Source organism: Gracilinanus agilis, chromosome 6, assembly GCF_016433145.1.
Source record: "Gracilinanus agilis isolate LMUSP501 chromosome 6, AgileGrace, whole genome shotgun sequence".
Classification (NCBI taxonomy): domain Eukaryota; kingdom Metazoa; phylum Chordata; class Mammalia; order Didelphimorphia; family Didelphidae; genus Gracilinanus; species Gracilinanus agilis.
In genome coordinates, this window is record NC_058135.1 from 240,840,009 (window position 1) to 240,866,460 (window position 26,452).

At 42.9% G+C, this 26,452-nt stretch overlaps 1 protein-coding gene across 1 annotated transcript in view; it reads right to left on the reverse strand.

Annotated features, from left to right (window-relative positions):
• DKK3 (dickkopf WNT signaling pathway inhibitor 3) overlaps nucleotides 1-21,985 on the reverse strand; it is a 64,351-nt gene extending 42,366 nt beyond the window's left edge. Inside the window, exons 1-3 of the mRNA XM_044680806.1 lie at nucleotides 21,786-21,985; nucleotides 11,634-11,771; nucleotides 10,977-11,060 (exon numbers count right to left, since the gene is read on the reverse strand). Coding sequence (XP_044536741.1) covers nucleotides 10,977-11,060; nucleotides 11,634-11,771; nucleotides 21,786-21,932 — 369 coding nt within the window. The 5' untranslated portion in view covers nucleotides 21,933-21,985. The remainder of the gene's footprint in view (nucleotides 1-10,976; nucleotides 11,061-11,633; nucleotides 11,772-21,785) is intronic.
• Nucleotides 21,986-26,452: the final 4,467 nt, after the last annotated feature.

Here is a 26,452-nt window from a genome sequence, read left to right on the forward strand (position 1 = left end):
GAGAGAGAGAGAGAGAGAGAGAGAGAGAGAGAGAGAGAGAGAGAGAGAGAGAGAGAGAGAGAGACACCGAGACCTCCAAGAGGCTCATTTTTACCAATTATTGACCCTAAACTACCAAAAGATTGAGTAGAGTCAGACCTAAAGCTGAAAACAGTCATCTGGTCCAACTCCCTCCTGTTACAGATGAAGTGTAAAGACCCAGAGAGAAGAGGTCATTTGCCCAGGATCACATGGTGATAAATGACAGAGACAGGTTTAGAACACAGGACATTGACTCCAAATCCATCCCTCTTTCATTTTCCCCCATTGAAACACATATGGAAGGAATCTCAGAGGTCATGTAGCCCAATCTCCAATCCAGAATAGAAATCCCTTTCATAAATAACCAAATGGTTGTCCAATCTGCATCTGAAAACACCTCTAGTGACAGGGCACTCACTCCATTCCAAGGCAGCCTCTCCCACGACTAGACAGCTATCATTGCTAGAAAATTGCTCCTCATGGATTTTTTCATTCTTTGTAAAAGAAGGCAGGTGTTTCAATGATTAGCGGACTAGACAGGAAGTCAGGAAGATCAGAGTTCAAAAGCAGCCTAAGATACTAGCTATGTTATCTTGGGGAAGTCACAGCCTCTGTTTGCCTCAGTTTCCTCATCTTTAAAATGGAGATAATAATAGTTCTCAAGGTTATAATGATGATCAAATGAGATAATATTTACAAAGCACTTAGTACTATACCTGGCATAGAATAGGCACTTAATAAATGCTAGCTATTATTGTTGTTAGTTTTATATTTGTGTTCCCAGTGCCTAGTACACAGTAAGAATTTAATAAATGCTTACTGATTTATTTGGAGAGGAGGGAAATTATGGATGCGGAATGGCATTATAATGTCAGATTGTTTTAATGTGTTGGTAGTTTTGCTGAGATGTCTTTTCCCATCTTTTTAGTATTTTCTTATAAAGTATTGTTCCCTGGGAAGGAAAGAGCGATAAAATGAGAAATGTAGATGATATATATAAAAAAAGATAGCGATAAAATTTTACTTTAAATCAACATTATATGGAGTACATTCAGAACTCTGCCTTTCTGCCATTATTTAAATGTAGGCAACTCTCTGGAAGGTTTCAAATGTGTTTTGCTTTTTTAAGAAAAAAAAAAACGACTGGTGGGTTTTCATGCCAATGACCTTTAAATATCGTATGGGCATGTTTTGAAAAGAAATGTCTCCCTAAAGGTGCGCTTATCTACTGTGTTTGTTTAGCTAGTTTGGTGATTGTTCAAATATTTACCAAGAGGTCCCAGATTTCTTCAATGTTCCCCTTCTGGTGGATTAAACCTTTCAGAAACCCAAGGACTTGGCCAGAAATCAGAGAGCAAACTGAAAACAGAAACCAAGCCGAGAAACCAAGTGGTCAAACCCACTGAAATTCTGAGTGTAATGGTCTGATCGGCACCTCCCTCCAATCAAGTCACACAAGACTTTCTGTTTTCTCGGAGAAACTATCCTTCTTTCCTCCAAAGATCCTCTCTCCCACCCTAACCACAGCATCTCAGATTGAATTAAACCACCCCCCACCCCAACCCTGTTCACGAGGATGCTGGCCATCCTTCTCATGAATGGAACATTGTCATCGTGCAAATCTTTGTGACCATTTCCCAGGGATGCCACCAGGCGAGAACAACAGGATGAGTGAATCTTGTGGTTGGGGAAGTTCCTTGACTCTTGTCAAATCCTATTACTCAAGAGAATAACTGACTACAACACTAGAGGGTTCCCAGCCTTAAACAAGTTTGAGGTCTCTGTTCTCTTATTCTTATAGGAAAGATACATATTCTTATAGAAAATAGAAAATATTCTTCTAGGAAAGACAAGGACATTTGTAAGAATCTTCAGACGAAAAGAACGAGAAATATAGAAATAAAGACAAACGTAAATTCAAAATACCTCTTACATGTTCACAGCACGCAGCAAAGAAAAATTTTAGTAATGTAGAATTTCATTTTCCAAGCAGAATAGAGGCTGCTTGAGGGCAGGGATATGCTATAATGGAGAGATTGTTGGGTCTAGAGTCAGAGGGCCTGAGTTTAAATGATGATTCTAAGATTTTTATTTTTAAACCCTTGCATTCTGTCTTAGAATCAATACTATGTATTGGTTCCAAGGCAGAAGAGCAGTAAGGGTGAGGCAATGGGGGTTAAATGACTTACCCAGGGTCACAGAGCTAGTCTAAGGCCAGATTTGGACCTCCCATCTTTAGGTCTGGCTCTCAACACACTGAGCCACCCAGCTGCCCTTGTTCTAAGATTTTATTACTTGAATGACCTTAGATAAGTCACATAAACTCTTGGGTCCCTCTAGTTATTTGTAAAATGTCAAAGTTGGAGCAGATGACCTCAGAGTGTTCTAGGAACCCAATATCTATGAACTATGACTATTTTTTTTTCAGTTGTGTCTAGATCTCCAGCACCTAACACTGGGACTTCCACAGTACAGGCAATGAATGTTTATTTTTTAATTTTTTTAAATAAAAACCCTTACCTTCCATCTTGGAGTCAATACTGTGTATTGGTTCCAAGGCAGAAGAGTGGTACGGGGGAGCAGCTGGGTAGCTCAGTGGATTGAGAGTCAGGCCTAGAGATGGGAGGTCCTAGGTTCAAATCTGGCTTCAGACACTTCCCAGCTGTGTGACCCTGGGCAAGTCACTTGACCCCCATTGCCCACCCTTACCACTCTTCCACCTAGGAGCCAATACACAGAAGTTAACAGTTTAAAAAAAAAAAAAGAGCTGTACAGGCTAGGAAATGGGGATTAAGTGACTTGCCCAGGGTCACACAGCTGAAAAGTGTCTGAGGTCAGATTTGAACCTAGGATCTCCCGTCTCTATGCCTGACTCTCAATGCACTGAGCTACCCAGCTGCCCCTAATGAATGTTTATTGACATGCATACTGAATGAATGAAAATGTTAACTATTGGTTGTAAGAACATAGTATGGTACATTAGAGAGAACATTAGCTCTGGAGTCACAGGACCTGGATTCAAATCTTCCCTCTGCTATTTGCTACCTGTATGAATTTGGGAAAGTCACTTAAACCTTCCTCATCTATAAAGTGGGAGAGCTGGATTAAATGACCTGAACTGAGGTCCCTCCCAGCTCTCCATCTATGATTTTTGAGATGGCTAGTGTAAGCTTAAAAATTAATATACAATAACTCCAAGTATTATATTTAATAAGATTTATTAATAACAACTTGAAGTAAAAGGAATAAAAAGACAAAAGTAAAAGCCTGAGTAAAGCCAGTTTTTCCCAGCCACGCACATGGGAAAAGAGAGCACAGAGCGGCCAGAGAAGAGAGAGCCAAGAAGAATGAGCCGGTGGTTACACCCAACTATTTACAAAACGTGAGCATGCAACTCTGGTGGAGAGAGGAAAGGAATTCTGGGGAACGTAGTCCTGGGGTACAACATTCTAACTACACACTAGGTAGGATAGTGGTTAGAGTGCTAAGTCTGAAGTCAGAAGACTCATATTTCTGGGTTCAAATCTGATCTCAGACACTTACTAGCAAGTCACTTAACTCTGCCTCAGTTTCTATATCTGTAAAATGAGCTAGCAAAGGAAATGGCATATGACTCCAGTATCTCTGCCCAAAAAAGCAAACTAAGTCCCCAAGAGTCAGACACCACTGAAATGACTGAATATCTATGGCTTTTAGAGGCTCAAACATCTTCTTCCACACGAGCTCAGGAGGGAAACTGAGGATGACCAGATTCATGTCTCACAGAGGAAAAGAAATTATCTACATTATCTATCTAAATTATCTAACAATATCTACTACCTTTACTCCACTGTGCAGAGAATTTAGGGCTCTTAGGAAGGAAGGTCTTTGAGAAGGGCAACTAAAATGGGGCAACTAGGTAGCATAACAGATAAAACCAGGGAGGTCCTGGGTTCAAATTTGACCTCAGACACTTCCTAGCTGGGTGATCCTGGGCAAGACACTTAACCCCAGTTGCTTAGCCCTTTTTGCTCTTCTGTCTTAGAGCCAATATCTAAGCAGAAGGTAAAGGAGGCAGAAGGAGGAGCACGAGATTTTCTCTCCAGCCTTACTCCTTTCCAGGGCTTCCATGGTATCTTCCTGCTCCTTGTCCATGGGGCATTCCCTGCCTTATGGTTTCATTAATAAGGGCAGGGGTGGAGAGACAACTTATTCCATTCAAGAATGAGGCTCTGTGGGGGCAGCTGGGTAGCTCAGTGGATTGAGAGTCAGGCCTAGAGACGGGAGGTCCTAGGATCAAAGCTGGTCTCAGACACTTCCCAGCTGTGTGACCCTGGGCAAGTCATTTGACCCCCATTGCCCATCCTTACCACTCTTCCACCTAGGAGCCAATACACAGAAGTTAAGGGTTTAAAAAAAAAAAAAAAGAATGAGGCTGTGCACTGACAAAAGAAGTCAACCCAGGAGGAGGCCCTTCCCTAAAACATGGAAAGGAAAAATAAACTACGTGGGAAACCTTCCCAACCAGCTGTCCAGTAGGAGGACAGAGGCTCATTATAAGAAATGCCTTCCTACTGGCGATCTGTACATTAAACACCAAGATCTCCAAGCCCCTGTTGAGGGTCGGTGCATTTCAAGTGATATTTGATACAGGAAGTTCCAAAGCTAGTTTTAAAAATCTCATTACAAACTCAAAAATGTTTCATGGAAGTAGGATTTTATCCCAATGAATAAATTCCTAGAAAGCATCATTTCAGGCTGTAGAACCTGTAGGGGAAACAGCTGATCTCTCTTTGGAAGGAATTCACGAGCAAGAAAAACCATACTTTTAACTCAGAAATAATAGGTGTTCGTATTTCTATAGCATTTTCTTCTCATGCACTTTATAATTATCCCCACTTAATAGATGAAGAAACTAGTGGTCAGAGAGGTTAAGTCCATGGGCACACAGCTAACTGATGGCACAGACAGAATTTGAATGTCTTCTGACATCAGTCCCAGTAGAGTAAAGCAGTCCTAGTCTTGGAGATCACCTAGTTCAAGCCACTGAAACAAAAGAAGGTTCCATGACTTGCCCAAGGCCACATGGGTAATAAGAGGGAGAACTGGGATTCCAACCCAAATTCAGTGATCTTTCCATTGATGACACTCTTCTCCTCCTGTGCCTGCAAACAAATTCAAGTCTTTCTTTTAAAAAACTTTAAAAAATAATTTTTTTAACCCTCACCTTCTGTCTTAGAATCAATACTGGATATTGGCTCCAAGGCAGAACAACAATAAGGGCTAGGCCAAAGGAGTTAAGTGACTTGCCCAGGGTCACACAGCAAGGAAGAATCTGAGGCCAAATTTGGACCCATCCTATCTCCAGGCCTGGCTCTCTATCCACTGAGCTACCTTACTGCCCTTCAAGTCTTTTTAATTCCTCCTCCACAAAAATTAAGTCTGATATCATCCCTTCACCCTTGATATTTTTTAAAACTGTTCTCTATACCCTCTCCTTCCTTTCATTTCCACAATTCTAAGAAGTGTGGTCAACACTCACTGATTCTGCTTAATAATTGACATCCTTGGAAGACACCATCCCTTGTTCCTTTGTAGAGGCGAGGCTCAAGTGTGGGGAATATTGCATGGGTCAGATTTTTTCTAATATGTTGATTAGTTTTGTTAATAAGGTTTTCTTCTCTTCCTCTTTTATTTATTCATTTTGTTGTTATAAGGGGGGAAAGGAAAGCTATTAGTTTTGCTAACAAATTTTCTCTCTTCTTCATTTGCTTTTTATTGTCATAAGAGATGATTCTTTGTAAAGGAAAGGAGGAAGGTTATTATTTTTCCCAAGTTATTTTGGTCATATAAGGAAGAGCTCTTTGGAAGGGGTGGAGGAGGAGGGCTACTAGTTTTACTAATAAATTTGTCTCTTTTCTTATTTATTTTGCTGTTATAAGGGCTAACTCTTTGGAAGGGGGGAAAGGAAGGCCATTAGTTTTACTAATAAATCTTGTCTCTTCTTCCTCTTGATCTTCTTTCTTTTTTTTGTTACAAGGGATGGCTCTTTGGAAGGGGAAGAAAGAAAACTAGTTTTGCTAATAAATTCTATCTCTGCTTATTTTGGTTGTTACAAGGGATGGCTCTTTGGAGGGGAAAGAAGGAAAACTAGTTTTGCTAATAAATTCTATCTCTATTTATTTTTGTTGTTACAAGGGATGGCTCTTTGGAAGGGAAAGGAGGTGAGCTAGCAGGGGAAATGTAGACGATGTTAAAAACAAAAGAGAGCCATAGAAACCATTTTAAAAATAATAACTGACAGTAGCTAGTCACTGCCCATCTCCTGACCCCTAATCAGACACTACAGAAATGACGTTTACTCGTTTTGTATGTGTTTTGCACAAGAGGCATGTAGTAGAGGGCTAGCCTTGAAGACCGGCAAATCACTTCATCTCTGGGCATTCCAAGAGGCTGAGTTGGAATCTGCAGATCTTCACTGGCAGAAGGGATTCCCCTACACCAAGATCAACATCTAAGAACCAAGAGAGTAGTTATGCATATAAATAATGCATCTTCCCAATAGAAAACAGTTTCCTTAATGGCCGGGAATGTTTTTGATTTGTCTTTGTATCTCCAGTCCTTGGCACAATGCTTTATTAGGTAGTGGGTGCTTAATAAATAAATGCTTGTCAAAAGAATGAATTCAGGGAATTTGATTGAATTTTAGACCTGGTTCCACAGCTGGGACAATGTCATGCAGTGGAAAGGAAACAGACTCATAGTGAAAGCTGTGTGATCCTGAGTGAGTCACTCTTTGTGCCTCAGTTTCCTCACCAATAAAATGGGGGGTTAGCTTAGATGGCCTCAGAGCTCCCTACCAACTCTAAGTCTATGGGGCCATGACCCTGGGCAAACCCCTTGACCAGATTTCATCTTCCTCTGGTATAAAAATAGGAGGGTGGAACTCTAATGTTCCTTTTAGTTATTCTACATGAGCTAGAATTTGAACTATCCAAAGTTTGCTGGCTATAACCTGTCCTGTACAGTAAATCTAATCCTAATCACCCAAGGAATTAGGAGACAAAATAGACAACCCTATTTCTTCATTCCAGAGTGGGATGTGCTCTGGGCACCACTTTCTACTCATTTTTGAGGGATCTCGAGCTCTCCATCTTCAAAGACTCTCCTTCCCTCTCCCTGCCTTGGCCATGAAAGCAATCGGCCAATCTGCTGGCCTAGGAAGTGGGTGCTAGCTGAATGCCCCGCAGAGAAGGCTGACCACAAGACCCCCACCTAGTATTATTGTTGGCTGGTCTCCCCAGGTGAAATATCAAACTCAATTGTCCCTTTTTTCCTCCCACATCCAAATCTAAAAACAGTCCAATCATTTATATGATGTGGTAAGTTTTCAAGCCTTCACATACTTATAACTTGTAACTTTCCACAAGCCTTCTCAGGTTTCGACATGTATTAATACAAAGACGAAAGGGAAGAATTTGGCTCCTCCGGTGACTTTCTTTTAATTAACTACATTTACGAATTCTAAATCACTGACTCTCTGGATATGGAATGTCATAATTCACAAAGTATTACATAGTTCTTAAAATCTTTTTTTTTCTTTTAAGGTAGAGTTTCTGCTGTGTATTATATGCTTCCAGAAACAACTGTGAAAATCATTAACTGTGAAAGTTGGAAGGGGTCCTAGCTTGCAATTTGCAGCATTTCACCTCCTCCCTCTCTATCCCCCTCCCCTTCACAGCAACCCACAGCATGATGGCCAAAAGGTTTGAAACACCTGATCAAATCCCCCAAAGCCAAAAGGCAGAGATGGAACTGAAACTTGCAGCTGGAAAAGCTCTTTCTCCAAGATGGAAGTCGATTGAGCCTTTTCTTCATGGATCTGAATCTCCATCAATTACTAAAAAGTATTCAATTATAAATTAATTCATAGTGGAATCAGATAAAACGTTCACCAGGATGCAGCTAGATGAAAGAATCTATGAAACTATTATATTTTAGCTACTTAGCTATAAATATATGAATATATCTTCATCTAAATCCTCCTTTAACCCTACCTATATTGAAGTGGAAAAAATCCCAACCTTTGACTAAAGATAAAGCCTCCAAGCATTTGTCAGGGGTCAATCAATCAACATTTCTTCAGTGCTTACTATGTGTTAGGCTAAAGTGCCAAGTGCTAAATTATGGAGAAGAGATTCCTCTTTGGGCAGGGGTGGGACTAGATGGACTCTGGGGTCCCCTCCAGCTCTGGAATGCTGGGAGTCTGGGTTCAGACTGAAGAATTCTGTTGGAGTTCAAAGCCAACTTGTTGGGTCTTCGCATAAAGCTAAAGGCTCTTTGACTGTTGTCTACTTGGGGAAGGGTATATTAAATACATGATACCATTCATTCTGGGGTATCCCAACGATCTTCTTTTTTACTCTTTCTTGCTTAATTGCACTATATTTTATTCTCCAAGGAAAAAGGAGAGCAGGCCACAAAGTTTAAAAGAAGAATTATCGATCTTTTTTTAAAAAAATTCTCCTTGTCTTCCTTTTCCATTCTTCTATCTTAATTCTTCCTGTTACAGAAACATTATAGGTAGATCTTAGAGATCACATGTTCCCGTATCTTCATTCTTCAACCCCCCAATTCTTCATCACTTGATCCCTTTAAAGGACCTGGACTCCACTGCTTCTCTCTAAAATAAAGTTTCTGGACCTCCCTCTTTGGGAGACTGGTGAAACCTACTGACCCCTTCCCAGGACCATCTTTTTAAATGCACAAAATAGATTAGAAATTCTACAAATGACGAGTCGCTTGCCCCAAATCACACAGCTAGTAAATTACAGAACTGAGCTTCGAACCCAGATCGTCTGTCTCCAAACCCAGTAGTCTATCATTTCCTCATATTTCTGGCTAGACTCATTTTCCTTACATTTGTTTGGGATGCTCACCCATCCCCACTATTTGGTTTCACTTCTCTGCAAATTGTTACAATCCTTTTTCAGTCCTGAATTTATCTATCTTCTCTCAGCCCCAACAAAATCCTCTTTCTATAGCCTGGTGACATTCATAGAATGGAATGTCAAGAGCTGGAGGCACCTTGGATTTTATCTAGACCAAAGTTCTCATCCTACAGACAAGGGAACGAAGCCCAGATTGAAGAAGGGACTTGATCCAAGGTCATACAATAAATGAGTATCAGAGCTGAGATTATGGGCTGAGACATCTTATGTTCTACCAAACAATGCTGCCTTTCCTTGGTTCTGGGCCATGGGTGACTCTTTCCAGCCTCAGGCTTCCTCTCTCCCTAAGAAACTATAGGATGGAATTTGTGACTCTTCTTGAAAGGGATTAAGAATTCCTATCATTCCGCTGGACAGTCTGGCTCTGCAGCTCACAGTAAGTGTGAACAAATGTTAGTTTGAACAACTTGTTAGCTGAATTGCTATTCCCTCCCCCCCTCCACTGCCAAAAAAAAGCCCACAAGATGCTTGACTCCTTGGCCAACAAAAGAAACCCCAGTTCTTTTCCTTAATGTTGTCCAAGACCAGCAAGAACAAGAAGCACTCAATTTTCCTTCATTTAATCCCATTAAGAGGCTGAGACTCTACTGCTTCCCTCTAAAGCAAGGTTTCTTGACCCTTTTTGGGTCCTGGATCCTTTTGGAGGTTGGCGAAAACTATCGAGCCCTTCCCAGAACAATCTTTTTAAATGCACAAAATAAAATGTGTGGATCAATGAAATTAATGAAAATAAAGATAGACAAATCTGCCACTGAAGTTCACGGACCCTCTTGGAAGAAGACCCTAAAAGATCTGTGGATCCTGGGCTAAGAAATCCAGCTCTAGAAGGATTTGGTCCATATAGAACAAATGTGGTGGAAACGATTTGGAGAACAGTTTATACGAACACAAAAATAATATGAGGTAATACAACACCGTAAGACTTCAGAATGACAACGGATGCAGCAACCAGCTGTGACTTCAGAGGACAGACAGTGAAATATGCTTCCTGCCTCTCGGCACAGAGGGATGGGGGATGAGGCATACCTTGTCAGGCATGACCAGTGTGTCCATTTATTTTGCTTAACTGTCATTTTTTTTAAACAAAGAATTTTATGGACAAAAGGAGATGATGGGGATGCTTTCAAAATATCAACAAAGCCTCAAAGCTTTTTTTTTTTTTTTAAACAAAAAATAGAGTCAAAGACACTTAAATGTTCTAAGCCAGGCACAGATCTGTGTCTGTCAATATATCTTCTCAGGCTATTTTGGTGGGGTGGGATGGAGTGGGGAGTGTGCAGGCTTGCCCTTTTCCTCAAGCCTGTGTTGTCTTACTATTACCCTGCCTGACAGTGGTTAGGCCTATACCAATAAGCTGAATGGGCCTAAAGGGATTGATTGGCCATGTTGGGGACCCGTGGCACCTTGGTCCCTTGGCTCTTGTCTTATCTGATTTCTGTGCCACTTCCCAAACAGTTTCACTCTATGACACTGAGTATATCCCCCTCTTGTTTTCAGCTCCCCTTTATGTTATCTTTCCCTCATTAGAATATATCTTCCTTGACAGGAACTATTATTTGTTTATACTTTTATTCTTCATTCTTAGAACAATACCTGGTACATAATAAGTGCTTAATAAAGGCTTTATCTATTTGTCTAGATGGCTTCAAATCTATGATCCCATGACCCCCTCAGGCTCTTATTTTTCTAATCTATATGATGGGGGGCATCAATTAGATGACTTCTTCATCTCTTTTCCAACCTGATAAATATGATAAATATGAACCTGGTTAAAAAAAAAAAAAACAAAGGAGAAAGGAAAGGAAAGGAAAGGAAAGGAAAGGAAAGGAAAGGAAAGGAAAGGAAAGGAAGAAGGGGAGGGGAGAGGAGAGAAATACAATTTTGTCCTGCTCATGGTGGACATCAGTGCTTGGATTTTATTTCATTGGAAGGCTGGAAATAAAAGAAGAAATAGCCAGGACTTACGTGATTTTTTTTGCTCTCTCCATCTTTGATGGTGGTAATAATAGTTTCCGAAACAACCGTCTGTCCAGTTTGATTGTTGGTTACCTAGGATGGAAACACTGACATGGTAAGATAAATATAATAAGATTCTAGATTTATCCAACGAATCTGTCCCAATGCTCCCCTCCTTTCCTGAAGGACACACATCTGGAAAAGTGACCTAACTCCTAACACTTACCCTTTTTTTTACAATCACATGAAAAGTCATCAGTTTCAGCCCTAAATAATAACAACAATGACCACTGTAACCAGGCCTTCCTAGTGGATAACCCTCAACAGTGATTCAAGTCAAGTGCTTTCACAGACAGTGTCTGGTCTGAACCCTGCACCTGCCCCAGGGGCGTCCCCCTGCCCCCCTTCATTCAATAAGTTGTGGAAAAAGAAGAAATTCACTGTTGCCTCTGGCTGTAGTTCTCATCTCCATATGGGAAGGGTATAAATACTTGTTGAATGAATGATGTAAATCTAGAGCACTCCACATGGCCCAAGGAGGGAGATCTCTCTGGAAAAAGGATTTGTAAAACCTCCATTTTTCCATGGGAAGGAGCCCCCTTTCCCCTTCATTCAAGGAGACGCCATTGCTACAGGCATGATGAGGTGGTAATGATGGTCTCATACCTTGTCGATTTCCTGGTGCAAGTGGATGGTTTTGTTGCCAACCTTGACTTCCATGTGGGAGTCATTGTGGAAATTGGGAGGCAGGTTTTGCAGGATGACTTCTGATGAAGCCTTGGTGGCTTCCTCCTCTGCTTTCATCTAAAATTCAAGAGGAATTTAATGAGCAATTTGTCTAGTCTGAAAGTTATAGATCAGAGCCCGACAGACTAGAAGGGTCATCAGTGGGGTGATGCCCATCCAGGATCATGACACAGGAAGCTGGTGTTCAACTGGATAGACAGGACTGTGACAAGACTCGAGGTACACTGTGTAACCAGAAAGACCAATGGGCAAGGAATCTGGAGAACTCACTCCTTTGCTACCATCTCTCTGTGAGACCTTATATGAGTAACTTCTCCTATCTAGACTTCACTTTCTTCCTCTGTAAAATGACAACATTCTCTAGTTCTGAAATTCTAGGATTCTACAAAATCTCACTTCTCTGCAGTTGGGAGAACCTGAAAATAAAAAAGTTGTTGAGTCATTCAGTCATGTTCCAGTTTACATGGCCCCATAAAGAGTCCAAAGGGTTTTCCAGATAAATATATTAGGAGAGTCTGCATTTCTTCCTCCACTGTGTCCCCATTTTACAGATGAAGAACTGAGGAAAATAGGGGTCAAATAACTTGCCCAGGGTCACACAGCTAGTAAGTGTCTAAGGCCAGTTTTGAACTCAGATCTTCCTTACTCCAGGCCCAGTGCTCTGTCTACTGCATCACCTATCTGACCCTTAGCAGATATAGCTCTTTGCAAAATAATTTAAAATGAAAAGAAAATAATAGTTAATAATAATACCTAACATGTATACTGCATGTAGCACTTTTTATTTGCTAGGCACTGTACTAAGTGCTTTAGAGAATCCACAAACATTCATAATTATCCTATCATGTAATCCTCACAATAAGCTTGGAGATGGGTGCTATTTTGATCCCCATTTTACAGGTGAGAGAATCAAGGCAAATAGAGGTTAAGAGACTTACCCACATTGGCCACACAGCTAGTAAGTACGGGAAGCCAATTTAAAGTCAGATCTTCCCGACCCCAGGCCCTGCACTCTATTCATTGTGCTAGCCAACAGCCTCTAGGATTTGGTGGGGAGAGTGTAGAAAAGTGCATACATCATGGCCTTAAGCAATAGAACAAGAACGTAAGAGTCCTGCTGTCATCCCCTGTTAACTACATCAGGGTGTGGGGTCCAATTCTAGGTGCTGCATCTAAGGAGAGGCATCGACAAGACGGAGTACTACCAGGGATGGACAACTAGGAAGATGGAAGCAGGGAGAGAGGGGAAGGGAGAATGAAGCAGGTGACACCATAGCAACTTAGGCTAAGTTGAAAGAAATTGGCTTAACCTAGAAGATGATGTGTCACGCAAAAGCTGAAGGGCTGATATATGGACTCAATCAACTAGGCACCCACTAAGTACCAGGCATCGTGCTAGGGTGCTGGGATTACAAAGCCCATGACTTTCAGAAGCTAGGGGGAGAAAATGTAGATATAGATATGTGGAATATATGGAATAGAAAAACAGACACAAGGATAGTTTGGGGAGGAAAAGTGCCGGCAGGGAGGGTAATCAGGTAGGGCAGGGGATCAGGGAAGGCTTCATGCACAAGCTGGCACTTGCATTGAATCTCAAAGCAGAGGGATTCTGAGAAGTGGGATGTCTATCCCAGGCATGGAGAACAGCAAGAGCAAAGACACTGAGATGGGAGATAGAGTGTTTGTTATGTGTGAAAAACAGCAAGAAGACCAGAAACACTAATATATTCTCTCTCTCTCTCTCAATGGGAAAGAGAACACAGGGAAGCTGAAGAGGATGAATGAGAAAAGACACTCTGGAGTTAGGAAGGAAATGACAGTTCGTGGGAAACCTTCAAGGATGCTGTTTCTAGAAGCAGAAGCCAGTTGAGAAGGGTTCAGAAGGACTGGTACAATAAGAAATGGGAGCAGGTGATATTGTTATTATTCAGTCATGACTGACTCTTTGTGACCCTATTTTGGGATTTCCTTGGCAAAGATCCTGAAGTGGTTTGCCATTTTCTTCTCCAGCTCAGATAAGAATGAAGAAATGGAGAAAAACAGGGATTCAATGACTTGCCCAAAATCACATAGCTATTAAGTATCTGAGGTCTGATTTGAACTCAGGAAGATGAGTGTTCCTGACTCCAGGTCTGGCACTCTATCCACTGTGCCACCTAGCTGCAGGGGGTATAGACATTGGTTTGAGGACACTGGCAAAAAAAATAAAGGCAACAGAGTAGAGAGCAGCTAGGGGCCAGAGAAGGTGGGGTTGTTGTTTTAAATATAGGGGAGAACTAATTATATGTGGAAATAACAGAGGAAGAAACAGAAGGACTCTCACATGGAAGAAGGATCCATCTTGTTCTGTTCAGTCCCAGAGGACAGCACTAGGCTAAAAGGGTAGAAGTTAGAGACAAATTTAACCTTGGCATGAAGAACAACTTCCAGTTTATTGGAGCCATCCCCAAATGAAGTGGACTGTCATGGGAGATATAGACATTCCCTCACTAGAAGTCTTGAAGCTAAGAGTGGATCATGACCACTCTGCCAAGATGTTGTAGAGGGAACCTTATTCAGGTATGGATGGGACTTGACTTCTTGTAAGTAGAGTTTGTTTCATATTCTGAACTTCTATCCTCAGCACCTACTACAGTGCCTGGCACATAGGAGGAAGGCCTTCATAAATGCTTGTTGATTGACTAGGTGGCTATCAAGGTCCCTTCCAACTCCAAAATGGTATATAGGGAGAGATATGAGAGAGATATGAGAGAGAGAGAGAGAGAGAGAGAGAGAGAGAGAGAGAGAGAGATGGAGAAAGAAGGAAAGACACACACAGAGAAGGAATGATGGAAAGGATAAAGTTAGGGAAAGGTACAGATGGGAACTCATGCCAGAACATCTCAAAATTCTCAATAAACTAGGAGGTAAGATCATCTACTAAGAAAGAAGGAGCAATTTGGCCATTACATGGTTAATATAGTCTATGCAGCTTCAGGGCCTGGCACAAAGTAAGCTAGTTTTGTCTAAGCCAAGGGGAAAGAATCCACTTTGGCATCTGAATGAACCAATTTGGTTTCCTATATTGGTCAAATAACCAAATAATGAGCAAGTCTCCACTTCACTTAATGCAACAGAAATGAGCCTTTGTGTAAAATTATTCTCAGCAGAATGAACTAAAGCTCTTTTAACAGTATCATAAACCATGGAAAGAACAGTTTTATCATGGAAATTTTATACAGCCATAACTATTATTGCCCTAGCAGGCAAACTTGGGCATTTAGCATGTTGTATTCAACACAGAAAGACTATGTAGCCTACTAAATATAGTGCATGCATAACTTATTGTTTCCATGTGCCCATTATAGGGGCATAATGTGATAACAGGGGAAATGTATTCATTCCAGCTCAGGACTCAGGTTCTGCCCACTAGCAAAGTGATTCGATTAGCCATGATGAAGGATAAATATAGAATGCCAGGAAGGATCAGAGGTAGCATGGTGTAATAGAACATCTGGGTTCAAATCCCAGCTTTGAGAGGCTCTTACTGACTGTAACCTGAGAGAAGTCTTAGGCTATTTCTTTTCTATAAAATAGGTGGTTTGGACTAGGTGACTTCTAAAGTCCCTCCCAACTATAAATCTATGATCTTATGATAACTCTTTAGCCTGACCCCTGCATTGCACAGATGAGAAACTGAGACCCAGAGATTATGCAAGTATGAAGTTACAATTGTTAATAGGATCACAGACTTAGAGCTGTGAGGGACCTTAAAGATCACCTAGTCTACACTGTTCCCATTTTACAGATTAGAAAGATGAGGCCCAAAGAGGTAAAGTAGCTTGCCTTCTAGAAGCCTGGAGTTAGGAGAGCCTAGCTTCTAATCTGGCTGCAGACATTTCCTAGAACTAGAATTTCTTGCTAGTTTGTAAGCTCCAAGATTAAGAACAATTTCATTCTTTGCTTTTGTATTCTCAGTGCCTAACTCAGTGTCTGGAATATTAAAGGCACTAACAAAATGCTTGGTTGATTGGCCAGGGTCTTTACATAGTTTATGAATGGCTAAGATGGGATTTCAATTTAGACTTTTAAAAAAAAAAACCCTTACTTTTGGTACTAGTAACAATTTTTAGACAAAAGGATAAGGGCTAGACAATTGGGGTTGTGATTTGTCCAGTCACCCATCTAGGAAATATCTGAGGCCAGATTTCAACTCAGGTCCTACTGTGCCACCTAGCTGCCCCTTTCCCCTCCCTTTTTTTCCCTTTTAAACCCTTACTGTTGATCTTAGAATCAATACTAAGTATCAGTACTAAGTATAAGTAACAATACTAAGGCAGCAAAGTGAACCCTAGGTATTCTTGATACCAGGTCCAGCACTATCTATTACACCACACTGCTGCTAGCAGAAGTGGGATTAAAACCCAGGTTTCCCAGAATGACAATGACTCTAGAAAAAATATGCAACAATTTATGACTCTTTAAAGTTTCTAAGTGCTTCACTTAGGTTACTTCAATTGTTCCCCAAAACAACCCTTCAAAATAGTTGTGAGTGTTGCCATTATTTCCATTTTACAGATGATGAAATGGAGGTTTCCCAGTAGCTGAATAGCTAGTAAGCTGCTTGAGGCACGATTCAAACCCAGGTCTTCTTGACTTCATCTCAAATACTCTGTTCACTTCACCAAGCTGCCTCTGCAAATCATTGGGAGTATAAAACCCAGTCCCTACCCTTTCTAACTTGCAAGGCTGTTGTAAGGATCAGTTGAGCAAGGACACATGAAAACATTTTGCAAACTATCGAGGGCAGGGCTTTATCTAAGTATTAGCAGCTGTCATCACCAAACTGGCTGATAGGCTCAATCTGTAAGGCAAATGCCTGGAGCTTTACTCACTTATTCCACCAATGACTTACAATTGAATGCCACTTATTTCCCCCCTACCCCCATTTTCAGGAAGTCAACAGAATGATGCAGCTGGACCATGTGGAATGTTGGGAAATAAACTGAGTGGGAAAATTGTGGTATAACTGTTTGCCTTGAAATGAGTAAGGTCTGCATGGCCCCCTCTTCTCAGCAATGGAAAGGCAACAAGGGTACGTTGATAAGAACATTGTTGCTTTCATGAAAAATATATCACCTGTTTTCCTAAGGAGGTAAGACTACCAGGGGATTAGTTAGAAATGAAGGAAACAGGGGCAAGTAGGTGGCATAGCGGATAGAGCACCAGACCAGAAGGATCTGGATTCAAATCTGACCTTAGATACTTCCTAGCGGTGTGATCCCGGTCAAGTCACTTAACCTTGTTTGCCTAGCCCTTTACCCTTTGGTCTTAAAACCATTACTAGGTCAGAAGGTAAGGGTTAGAAAAAGAAGAAATGAAGGAAACAAGCTTCTTTTAAACACCTTCTATGTGCAAGGTGCTTTACAAATATCTCATTTCCTTACAACAACCTTGAGAGGTAGGCGCTATTAAAATCCCCATATTTTACAGTTGAGGAAATTGGGGCAGCCAGAGTTTAAATGACTTGCCCAGGGACACACAGCTACTAAGAATCTGAGGCCAGACGAACTTGAGTCTTCCCAACTCCAGGTCCAGTCCTCTACCCACTGTACCACTTAGCTGTCTCAAGAAGAACAGGAATAACAAAATCTTACTAGGAATTAGTCTCCTTCTGCTTGAACACAGAAGGCAGAGCCATGGGTGGAAGCAATAAGAGAGGCAGATTTAGGTCCTATATAAAGAGGAGAAAACTTTCGAGCAATTAGAGCTATCCAGAAGTAAAATGGGATGCATTAAGAGATGGTGGGCTCCTTTATGTCAACAAATCTTCAAAGAAATGGTAAATAAGCAGTTGGCAACATTGTAGAGAGGCTTCTCAATCAGGTGTATTTTGGACCAGTTGGCCCCTAAAGTACCCTCCCAGTTCAGGTTCTGTGATACCAACCTGCCATGATTATGGTAACTTTACAGAGTCAAAGATTTAGAACTGGAAAAGAACTTACAGCATGCCTAGTCCATCCCTCTCACTTTATAAGTGAGGAAAACAAAATCCTAGAGAGGGGAATTAACTTGTCCCTATGTGCCCCTGGAGCAAGTATAACTACTAGCTCAACCTTCCTAGCACAGTCTATATCTGTTCCCCTTACACTGCAGCCCATCTCCTGCCTCTAGGTCCTTGTACAAATGGTTCTCCACGTCAGGGACACATGCCTTTTTTTCCTCTACTGCTGAAAATCATTAGCTTCCTTCAAAGCACAACTCAGATACCACCTCCTACACAAGACCTTTCCTGATTCCCCCATCTTTGTCACAGGTAGTGATATTCTTTCCCTCTTGAAGTTACTTTTCATATATTTTGGTTTTATTTACTTGTAAACATGTTGTATCTCCATTAAAATATAAACTCCTTGCAGGCAGGGGCTAGGTTATTTACCTCTTTATATTCCTAATACCTTATAAGGAGCCTAGAACATTGTATTATCTCATTGCTATTATCCCTCAAGGTAAATAAATATATGTATTATTATCTCCATTTTTTTCAGATTAAGAAACTGAGGCTCGGGCAGGCAAAATGATTTCGGGCTATAGCTCAAGCCAGATATCCAGACTCTATGATTAAGGTCACTGGCCAATTCTATATTCCTAACTCTTCATCACTAGTTTTTCAAGCATCATAGAAGGATTTACACTAAACCCTCACAAAAACTCTTAGCCAATGCCCACTATGGAACACTTGGAATATTTGTGGAGTAATTGGAGTAACATGTGGCCATTTTGGATAATATAGCCATAAAATGAGACATGGGCACACTTTGAACTTCCATTCAATCAAGTCATTCCCAGATTCTTCTTTCTAGCATGAATGCCTGCTTGGAGTTTAAGTTTCAAATACAACTCAAGTTTAATGGAAAATGGGAAAAAGTTTCAATTCTGAAATAAAATATAGGGTTGGCCTCTTTCTTCTTGGTGGGAATCCACTTTTTTTTTGCCTTCAAGAAGTTGAAATAAGTTAAAGGAAATGGATGAGTCAGCCTTGAGCTAGGCAAGGGTTCACGTGGCCATGTCTCTCTGAAAATGGAGGCAGTGTTAACTGAGTCAACTCTGAAATAACAAAGTTAAGCTGAAGTACTACTTAATGAGCCTGTCTGGCTTTCTTCTGTCTTATCGCTCCATTCTAGTATCCTTTGGCAGACATCAAGAAATAGAAAATGGGAGTTTTAGGATCTGGACCATTTTGGGGTTGGCTGGGAATCAAGCTCAGGCTATTTGTAAGATCTGAGCCACTAGAGAAGCTGCCTTTAGCCACAGCATCATAGGATTATAAAGTCAAGGCTCAAAGAGACAGAGAACATCTAGACCAGGGGTCGGCAACCTTTTTGGCTGTGAGAGCCATAAACGCCACATTTTTTAAAATGTAATTTCGTGAGAACCGTACAGTGCTCACAGTGTGCTCCTGTAACAACGCCTGAAAAAAAATTGACTTTATGGCTCCTGTAGAAAGAGCCGACCCCTGATCTAGACTAACCTTTTGGTTCTATAGTGAGGGAACTGAAGTCTAGAAACATTAAGTGACTTGCTCAAAACATGCTGATGGCAACAAGGAGAGCTGGGATTCAAGCTCTGAGCCTTTCCACTCTTCTACATGGGCACAATTTGATCATGGCCAAGTCACAACTTCTTAGGGCCTTGGTTTCCTTATATGTAAAATGAAGGAAGGGTATTATAGACGACATGATTTGAGTTGATTTCCAAATGATTTTGTTAGATTTCTTCTAACTAAATCTAGGATCCTTTGATACAATCTGGACCCAGCAAACTCCTGGAACTTGGAAGATGTGGTAGGAACCCTCAAACTTAATTCAGGGCTAAGGAAAACAAAAGAACAATTTCCCTCGGTCAGAAACATTTGGCTTTTAAGCAAAGTGTTACGTGTGGTACTCCAGGCAAGGCAGAATTTTGGAAACTTTTTCTGGCATTGGATGGAAGAAGACAAAGGCATAGATTTGGTCAGAACTACTCTGACCAAGGAAGAAAGTGACAAGCTTGGGCTTCCTGTCACTTTGGACCCTCTGGCTGACTCCTTCCTTTCTTCCTGTCTTAGTCACAACTCTAAGACAGAAGGGCAAGGACTAAGCAAATGGGGTTAAGTACTTGCCCATGGTCATATAGCATGTAAGGTCAAATTTGAACTCAGGACCTCCCAACTCTTATTTTAAAACTTTATTTAAAAATGTATTTTAAAAATATTTAAAATAAAATATAAATATTAAGAAATAAAAATAGGCCAAGGTGAATAAAATTTTAAGCCATTTAGCTTCCTTGCAAAAGGGAAAGTGACTGTTAGATTATCTTCTTACCCACACCATTGGTACAAACTTGCCTTCAGATCAGAGACTGTGGCACTGATGACCTAAGGCTGTGGAAGGTGGGCAAAGCTGCTTTACAGAAACCAGCAGCCCCTGAAATACTTGGGAAAGAGGGCAAAGGGGCGTGAAGCTAGCTTAAAATATTAATACCTGTGCCCCTGGAACTTGCTCAATCCCTAGATGTTCTCCTGTGTCTGTCCCTTTCTCTTTGCTCACAAGGTCAGACCTTCATCACCTCTCTGTTGGCATTGTTGCAACCAGCTCCTAATTGGTATCTCAGGTTTTATCGTCTGTCTTCCACAAACAGCTACCTAAGACACCCAGGTCTTGCCCATATCACTCTGATACTCAAAAATCTACAAAAAAAAGGCTCTCAATTGTCTTGAGGGAAAAATGCAAACTCTTCTACTTGGCCTTTAAAGCTTTCTCCTGTCTGCCTTCAACCCCCATTTCCAGACTTATTTCATGTGGATCCCTTGTACACTCTGTATGTTTCAGTCAAACTGGACTTCCAGCTATTTTCTGAACTCATCATTCTATGTCCTGTCTGTGTCTTTGCCCTTGCTGTCTTTCTACTCTGCTTGAAATATATTCTATCTTCACCTTTGTCTTTTAAAATCCTTCTCTTTGGGGGCAGCTGGGTAGCTCAGTGGATTGAGAGCCAGGTGGTCCTAGGTTCAAATCCGGCCTCAGACACTTCCAAGCTGTGTGACCCTGGGCAAGTCACTTAACCACCATTGCCTAGCCCTTGTCACTCTTCTGTCTTGGAGTCAATGCGCAGTATTGACTCCAAGATGGAAGGTAAAGGTTTTATTAGATAGATGGATAGATAGATAGATAGATAGATAAGCAAACAAATAAATAAGTAAATGTGTGAATAGATAAATAAATGAATGAATGAATGAATGAATGAATCATTGATTGAAATCCTTCTCTTAAGGCTCATTTCTTATAGAAAGCTTTTCCTGATCCCACTGAGTGTTCTTTCTGCAATTTATATATATGTAAACTGGAAACTCCCCAAGGCCAGGGACTGGTATATTTGCATCCCCAGAAGCTAGCCCAGTGCCTTGCACAGTAAGAACCCTTCATAGAGAGTTGCTGAGTTGTTCAGATGGGAGTCTTTGAGAGCCTGATTTGGGAGGCAGAGGAGCAACAATACTTCTGGCTTCTCTTCCTTGTCTCCAAATTGTACTTTAGAGGATAACAAAGACCCTAAACTCTCCCAGAGTCCTTTTCTAGTCCCAGTTTCTCTAGGATAGAGGCTGGGACAAGCCACAAAGCACCAGCTAAAGGAGAAAACACCTGGATGTGAAGATGAGCTCACCAGCAGGAAATCCCAGCTCTAGTGCTCCCTGGAATGGCAAGGGGGAGGGGGAGGAATCGCCATTATTGAGCTCACCTGCGACTTCTTTCCTGCGTCCTACCCAGCCTATTCAACTCTCTCTGCAGCCAGGGTAGGTGCCTTGATGATCCCTCAGGATAGCCTTGGGCCCAAGATGGCTGGGCCATGAGCACCTGCTCTTAGCAGAGTTCTTGGCCCGCAGTGTGTGCTCATAAGGGTTTGTTGACTGGCTGATTGGCCTGGGCACATGTGAATCTTCTCCTCCCTCAGACCGGGACCCTTACCCTTACCCTCACCCCCAGCCCCTGCCGGTAACCCAGTTGGGCTGTTTTTTCCTGAGCCTAGAAGCCGGCTCACTCCCCCGGCCAGCGCACCCACCTCCTCCACAGCGCTCTGCAGCTTGTGCTGCGTGTCTTCCATCAATTCCTCCACCTCGCGGAACATCTCGTCGAGGGTGGCTTCCTCCTGCGGAAAGGTGAGGGCGGGCAGAGGCCCTTCCCGCTGGCTCTGAGATGCGGGGGCCATGGGGAAAGAGGAAGGGCTGATGGGTAGAGGGGAGGCGGCCGGGGCGGCTCGCCCTGCTCCAGCCAGGAGCCCGAGCAGCAGCAGTCTTGGAAGCAGCAGCATCTTCAGCGCCTGTGGCGGCTGCCTGTGCAGGGGAGAACCTGCGGGGCGACTGACGCTCAGGTCCCGCTGCTGCCCTGTTCCTGCAGTTCGCTGCCCCACCCCAACACCCTTCCTGTACTTTGCGGCCGCTCAGCCCTCCCTCCTCTCTCCAGGTCTGGGAGATGCTTTAGGCCCTGGCTCAGAGCCCCAAATCCTCCTGCGGGTCTAGCCCCATGGATTCCGTGCCTTGCTCCCCAGCTCCCTCTAGCTTTTCCCTAGGGAAGTACCCCAGCCCCTTTCCCGAGTCCCCTTCCAGTCCTGGTCCTTTCCCCTCGCTTCATCCTGAACTCCCTCCAATTTCCCCCTTTCTTTTCACTTTCCTCCCTTCCAGCCTTTCCCTGGGATGTCCCTAGTCTGTTCCCTGAATCCCTTCTCAGATGTCCCCCTAATTTCCCTTCCAGTCCTGACCCTTCTCCCTCCCTCCCCATTTATCTCCAATACTCTCCCTCTTTCTGCTCTCCTATCTTGCTCCTTCCAACCCTTCCCCAGGGATGTCCCGTCCCTTTCCCTGAACCCGTCCCAGCGCTGTCCCTCTGGCCTCGCTGCCTCCAACCCAGCCCCTGCCCCTTCCCCCCTTCCGCCTGGCTTTCTCTTCATTCCCCAGCTTCCAGGGATGCCCCCAGTCCCTGGCTCAGTGTGCTGCCGCCTCCCTCCCATTCCCTCCCCGGGGTCCTGCCTCCCTCCCTAGCTTCTTCCAGTCTCCTGCCTTCTGTGCCTCTTCCCCAGGGGTGCCCCATATCCTGCCTCGTCCCAGCTCGCTTTCTTCCCACCCTCGAATCGGGCCTCCGCCACCGCCCCCCCCGTACGGAGCTGGCCTTGGCTTCGCTGACCTGCGCTTCCCGGAATGGCTGCCGCCGCTGCTGCTGCGGGGCGTGGGGGGTGGGGGGGTGAGCCCGGTGGCTCACGCGGGTGACTGGAGCAGAAGAGCCGGACCGCAAGGACTGAGATGCAGCGGTTGGTACCCGCCTGAGATCCCTCAGCAGCGCAACTCCCTTAGTCAGTCTGCCTGCCTGCCTGCCCGGCAGTCTGAGGAGAGGCGGGCTGTCTGCGCAGCCCTCCACGATTGGCTGGAACCCCGGCACTCCTGGGGCGGTCCAAGATGCCTGGGAGAGGGGCGGGGTGGGGTCGGGAGGCTGTGCCAGAGGGGTCCTGCGGCTGCAACAAAGAGAAACAAGACGCACCCGCAGTTACAGTCAAGGGGTCTCACCTCTCGCCAGCAGCAGTTGCAGCTAGATTGGAGCTCAAGGAGTCGGAATGGACCCAGCACCCTGGGACCTTAGTTGTCAGATAGGCAGATGGTACGGGAGAGGGGAGTCCTGGCCTACCGAAGAGGAAAACTGGCCCCTAGTCTCAGTACTACTATTAACTGGCCGTATGAAAGTCCATTCCTTTCTGCCTCAGTTTCTCTACCTCAAAAAGATTAGAGACATCGTTAAAACCTAGTCAAGGCCCTGGAGGACTACCTCCATCTGAGGGTTAGTAAGACCTGGGACAGCCAAGAGCTGTTCTGCAGCCCCAGACGACCTCAGCACTTTTGTCTAGAGACGATAAAGCAGGAACCCAGTTAGCATCAGGACAAGAGATGGAGGCCAAGGTCGGTCTTTCTACTTCATTGGCCTAAAATGAAAGACTTTCAAAGGGAGAGCCACCACTAAGAGTCAATATATAAATCTGTTCTGAACTCATACCAGATTCTTTCTTTCTTCCTTTCCTTCTTTCCTTCTTCCTTCCTTCTTTCCTTCTTCCTTCCTTCCTTTCCTTCCTTTTCTTTCTTTCTTTCCTTTTTTCTTTCCTTCCTTTTCATTCTTTCTTTCCTTCCTTCCTTCCTTCCTTCCTTCCTTCCTTCCTTCCTTCCTTCCTTCCTTCCTTCCTTCCTTCCTTCCTTTCCTTCCTTTCCTTCCTTCCTGCAAATACTGGTGCTAAAAGGGCAAGATGAAGTGGTGGGTAGAGAACCTACCCCTGAGGCAGAAAAAAAGCTGAATTCAAGGGCTGCATCTGATACCTTGGTTGTGCGACACCCTGATTGTGTCACTCAATCTCTTAGTACCCATAGACAGCTCTTCCGAGGCTTTTAAATCAAAGAAAAGGTACCAAGCTGTCTTGGTAGGGGGAATTTTCTCCCTGGGAAGTTCCCTGTGTTGGTAAATTTATAGGTCTAGATTCTCATTGGACTCCCCAATCAGAGCAATGGTCTGGGAAGAGTATAAATGAATTTCAATAAGGCATTTGGCTGTTTCCTTTTAAACATTATTTCCCCTTTCCTCCCAAATCCTCCCTTTCCCCAAACTTCCCTATTACTGTGAAGAGTGATACCACCCTCCCAGTTACCCAGGTTCATAACCTCGGTGGCATCCTTCACTCCTCAATCTCTCTTACCTCTCCTATTCCCTTTAGGTGCCAAATACTGTTGATTTCACCTTTATAACATTTCCTATATGTACCTCCTTCTCTCCTCTGGCACTGTCACCTACCACCTTGTTGTATGCTCTTATCACCTCATGCCCAGATTGTTGCAGTAGTGTTCTGATTGGTATTTCTGACTCAAGTCTATCCCTATTCCAGGCCATTCTCCCCTTGGTTGTCAAGCTGACTGTTCTAAAGCACAGTCTTACCATGTCCCCTCTCATCCTCAACTCTGACACCTCTAGGATCAGATAGAAAATCCTCTGTTTGCCACCCAAAGTCCATCATACACTGGCATTCTCTACCTTTCCTGTCTTCTTATCCCTTTCTCACTCCCGCATACTCTTCAGTCCTGTGACAACCAACTCCTTGCTGTTCTCTGATCAAGATATTCCTGTCTTTCAACTTGGTGTGTCCTCCTCATTTCCACCTTACTGGCTTCCTTCATGTCCCAGATAAAACTGTACCCTCTATAAGAAACCTTTCCTGATTCCTTTTAGTGCTAGTGACTTTCTTCTGAGATAATGCCATACTTATTCTGCTTATATCTTGTTTGGACATAGTTGTTAATATGTTGTCTCTCTGTAACAAGCTCCTTGAGGGCAGAGATTGTTCTTTTTGGAGGGGTAGGGGTTGCTTTTGTAGCCTCAGTTGTAATCACAAAGCCTGACACATAGTAGGTATTTAATAATGCAATTAGATGGCAAAGGGAGACAGAGACAGAGAGAGAGACAGAGACAGAGAGAGACAGAGACAGAGAGAGACAGAGACAGAGAGAGACAGAGACAGAGAGAGAGACAGAGAGAGAGACAGAGAGAGAGACAGAGAGAGAGACAGAGAGAGAGACAGAGAGAGAGAGAGAGAGAGAGAGAGAGAGAGAGAGAGAGAGAGAGATCACTCCTAGGTTCAGAGCTGAATTCAGTGACCCTGGGCAAGTCACTTAATCCCAATATCACTCTTCTGTCTTGGAACTGATGCTTAGTATTACTTCTAAGGCAGAAGGTAAGGGTTTCAGTGAAATGTAACCATGGAAAAGAGATTTAAAAATCAAATAAAAAATTTTTTAAAGAAGATAAAGGTTTTAAAAAAATAAATGCTCATTGATTTGATTTAAAAAAATAAATGCTCATTGATTTGATTTAACAAAAAGAGATATAGAGGAGCAGTTGGGTAGCTCAGTGGATTGAGAGTCAGGCCTAGAGATGGGAGGTCTTAGGTTCAAATCTGGCCTCAGACACTTTCCAGCTGTGTGACCCTGGGCAAGTCACTTGAACCCCACTGCCCACCCTTACCACTCTTCCACCTATGAGCCAATACACAGAAGTTAAGGGTTAAAAAAATTAGAGAGATATAGAAGTACTGGGTGAATGACTGGACCCAAAGAATTGGGTTCATGTGTTGGGGAGGGTTTGGAGGGAAGGAGAGAATTTGAAACTCAAAATTTTAAAAGTGAATGTTAATAAAAGAGAAACAAAATGGATCAAGGGTTCAATATCAGTTTGAATAGAAGTCTCTAGTGACCCAGTACCATGTAACATTTAAAAAATTAATTCTTTGGCTAAAGATCAAGATTGTATGAAAATCAGATTTACAAATGATGTGCAACTAGGATGAATAATTAAAACCTTAGGATTCCTAACCAAATGAGATAATCTTTATAAAGTACTTAGCACAGTTTCTGGCACATAGTAGATGCTTTAAAAATGTTTATTCCCTTCCTAGTTGAGCTCCAGTCTTTACGTCTGAGAAGTACATCCATCTCTAACAAATCTTTTAGAGCTCCCCCATTCAAACTCAGCAGAATTATACCCCTCAGGAGATAAAAGAAACAAGTTAATTCTGATTCAAAGTTCCCACTGAAGCTTCCCCTCCCTTCTCACCAGACACATGTCCAGGCTCATGCCTGGGCCTCAAGTGCTACACATTGTCAAAGTGCTTGGAATTGTAGCCCAGATTAGAAGTGTGGCACAAGCAAA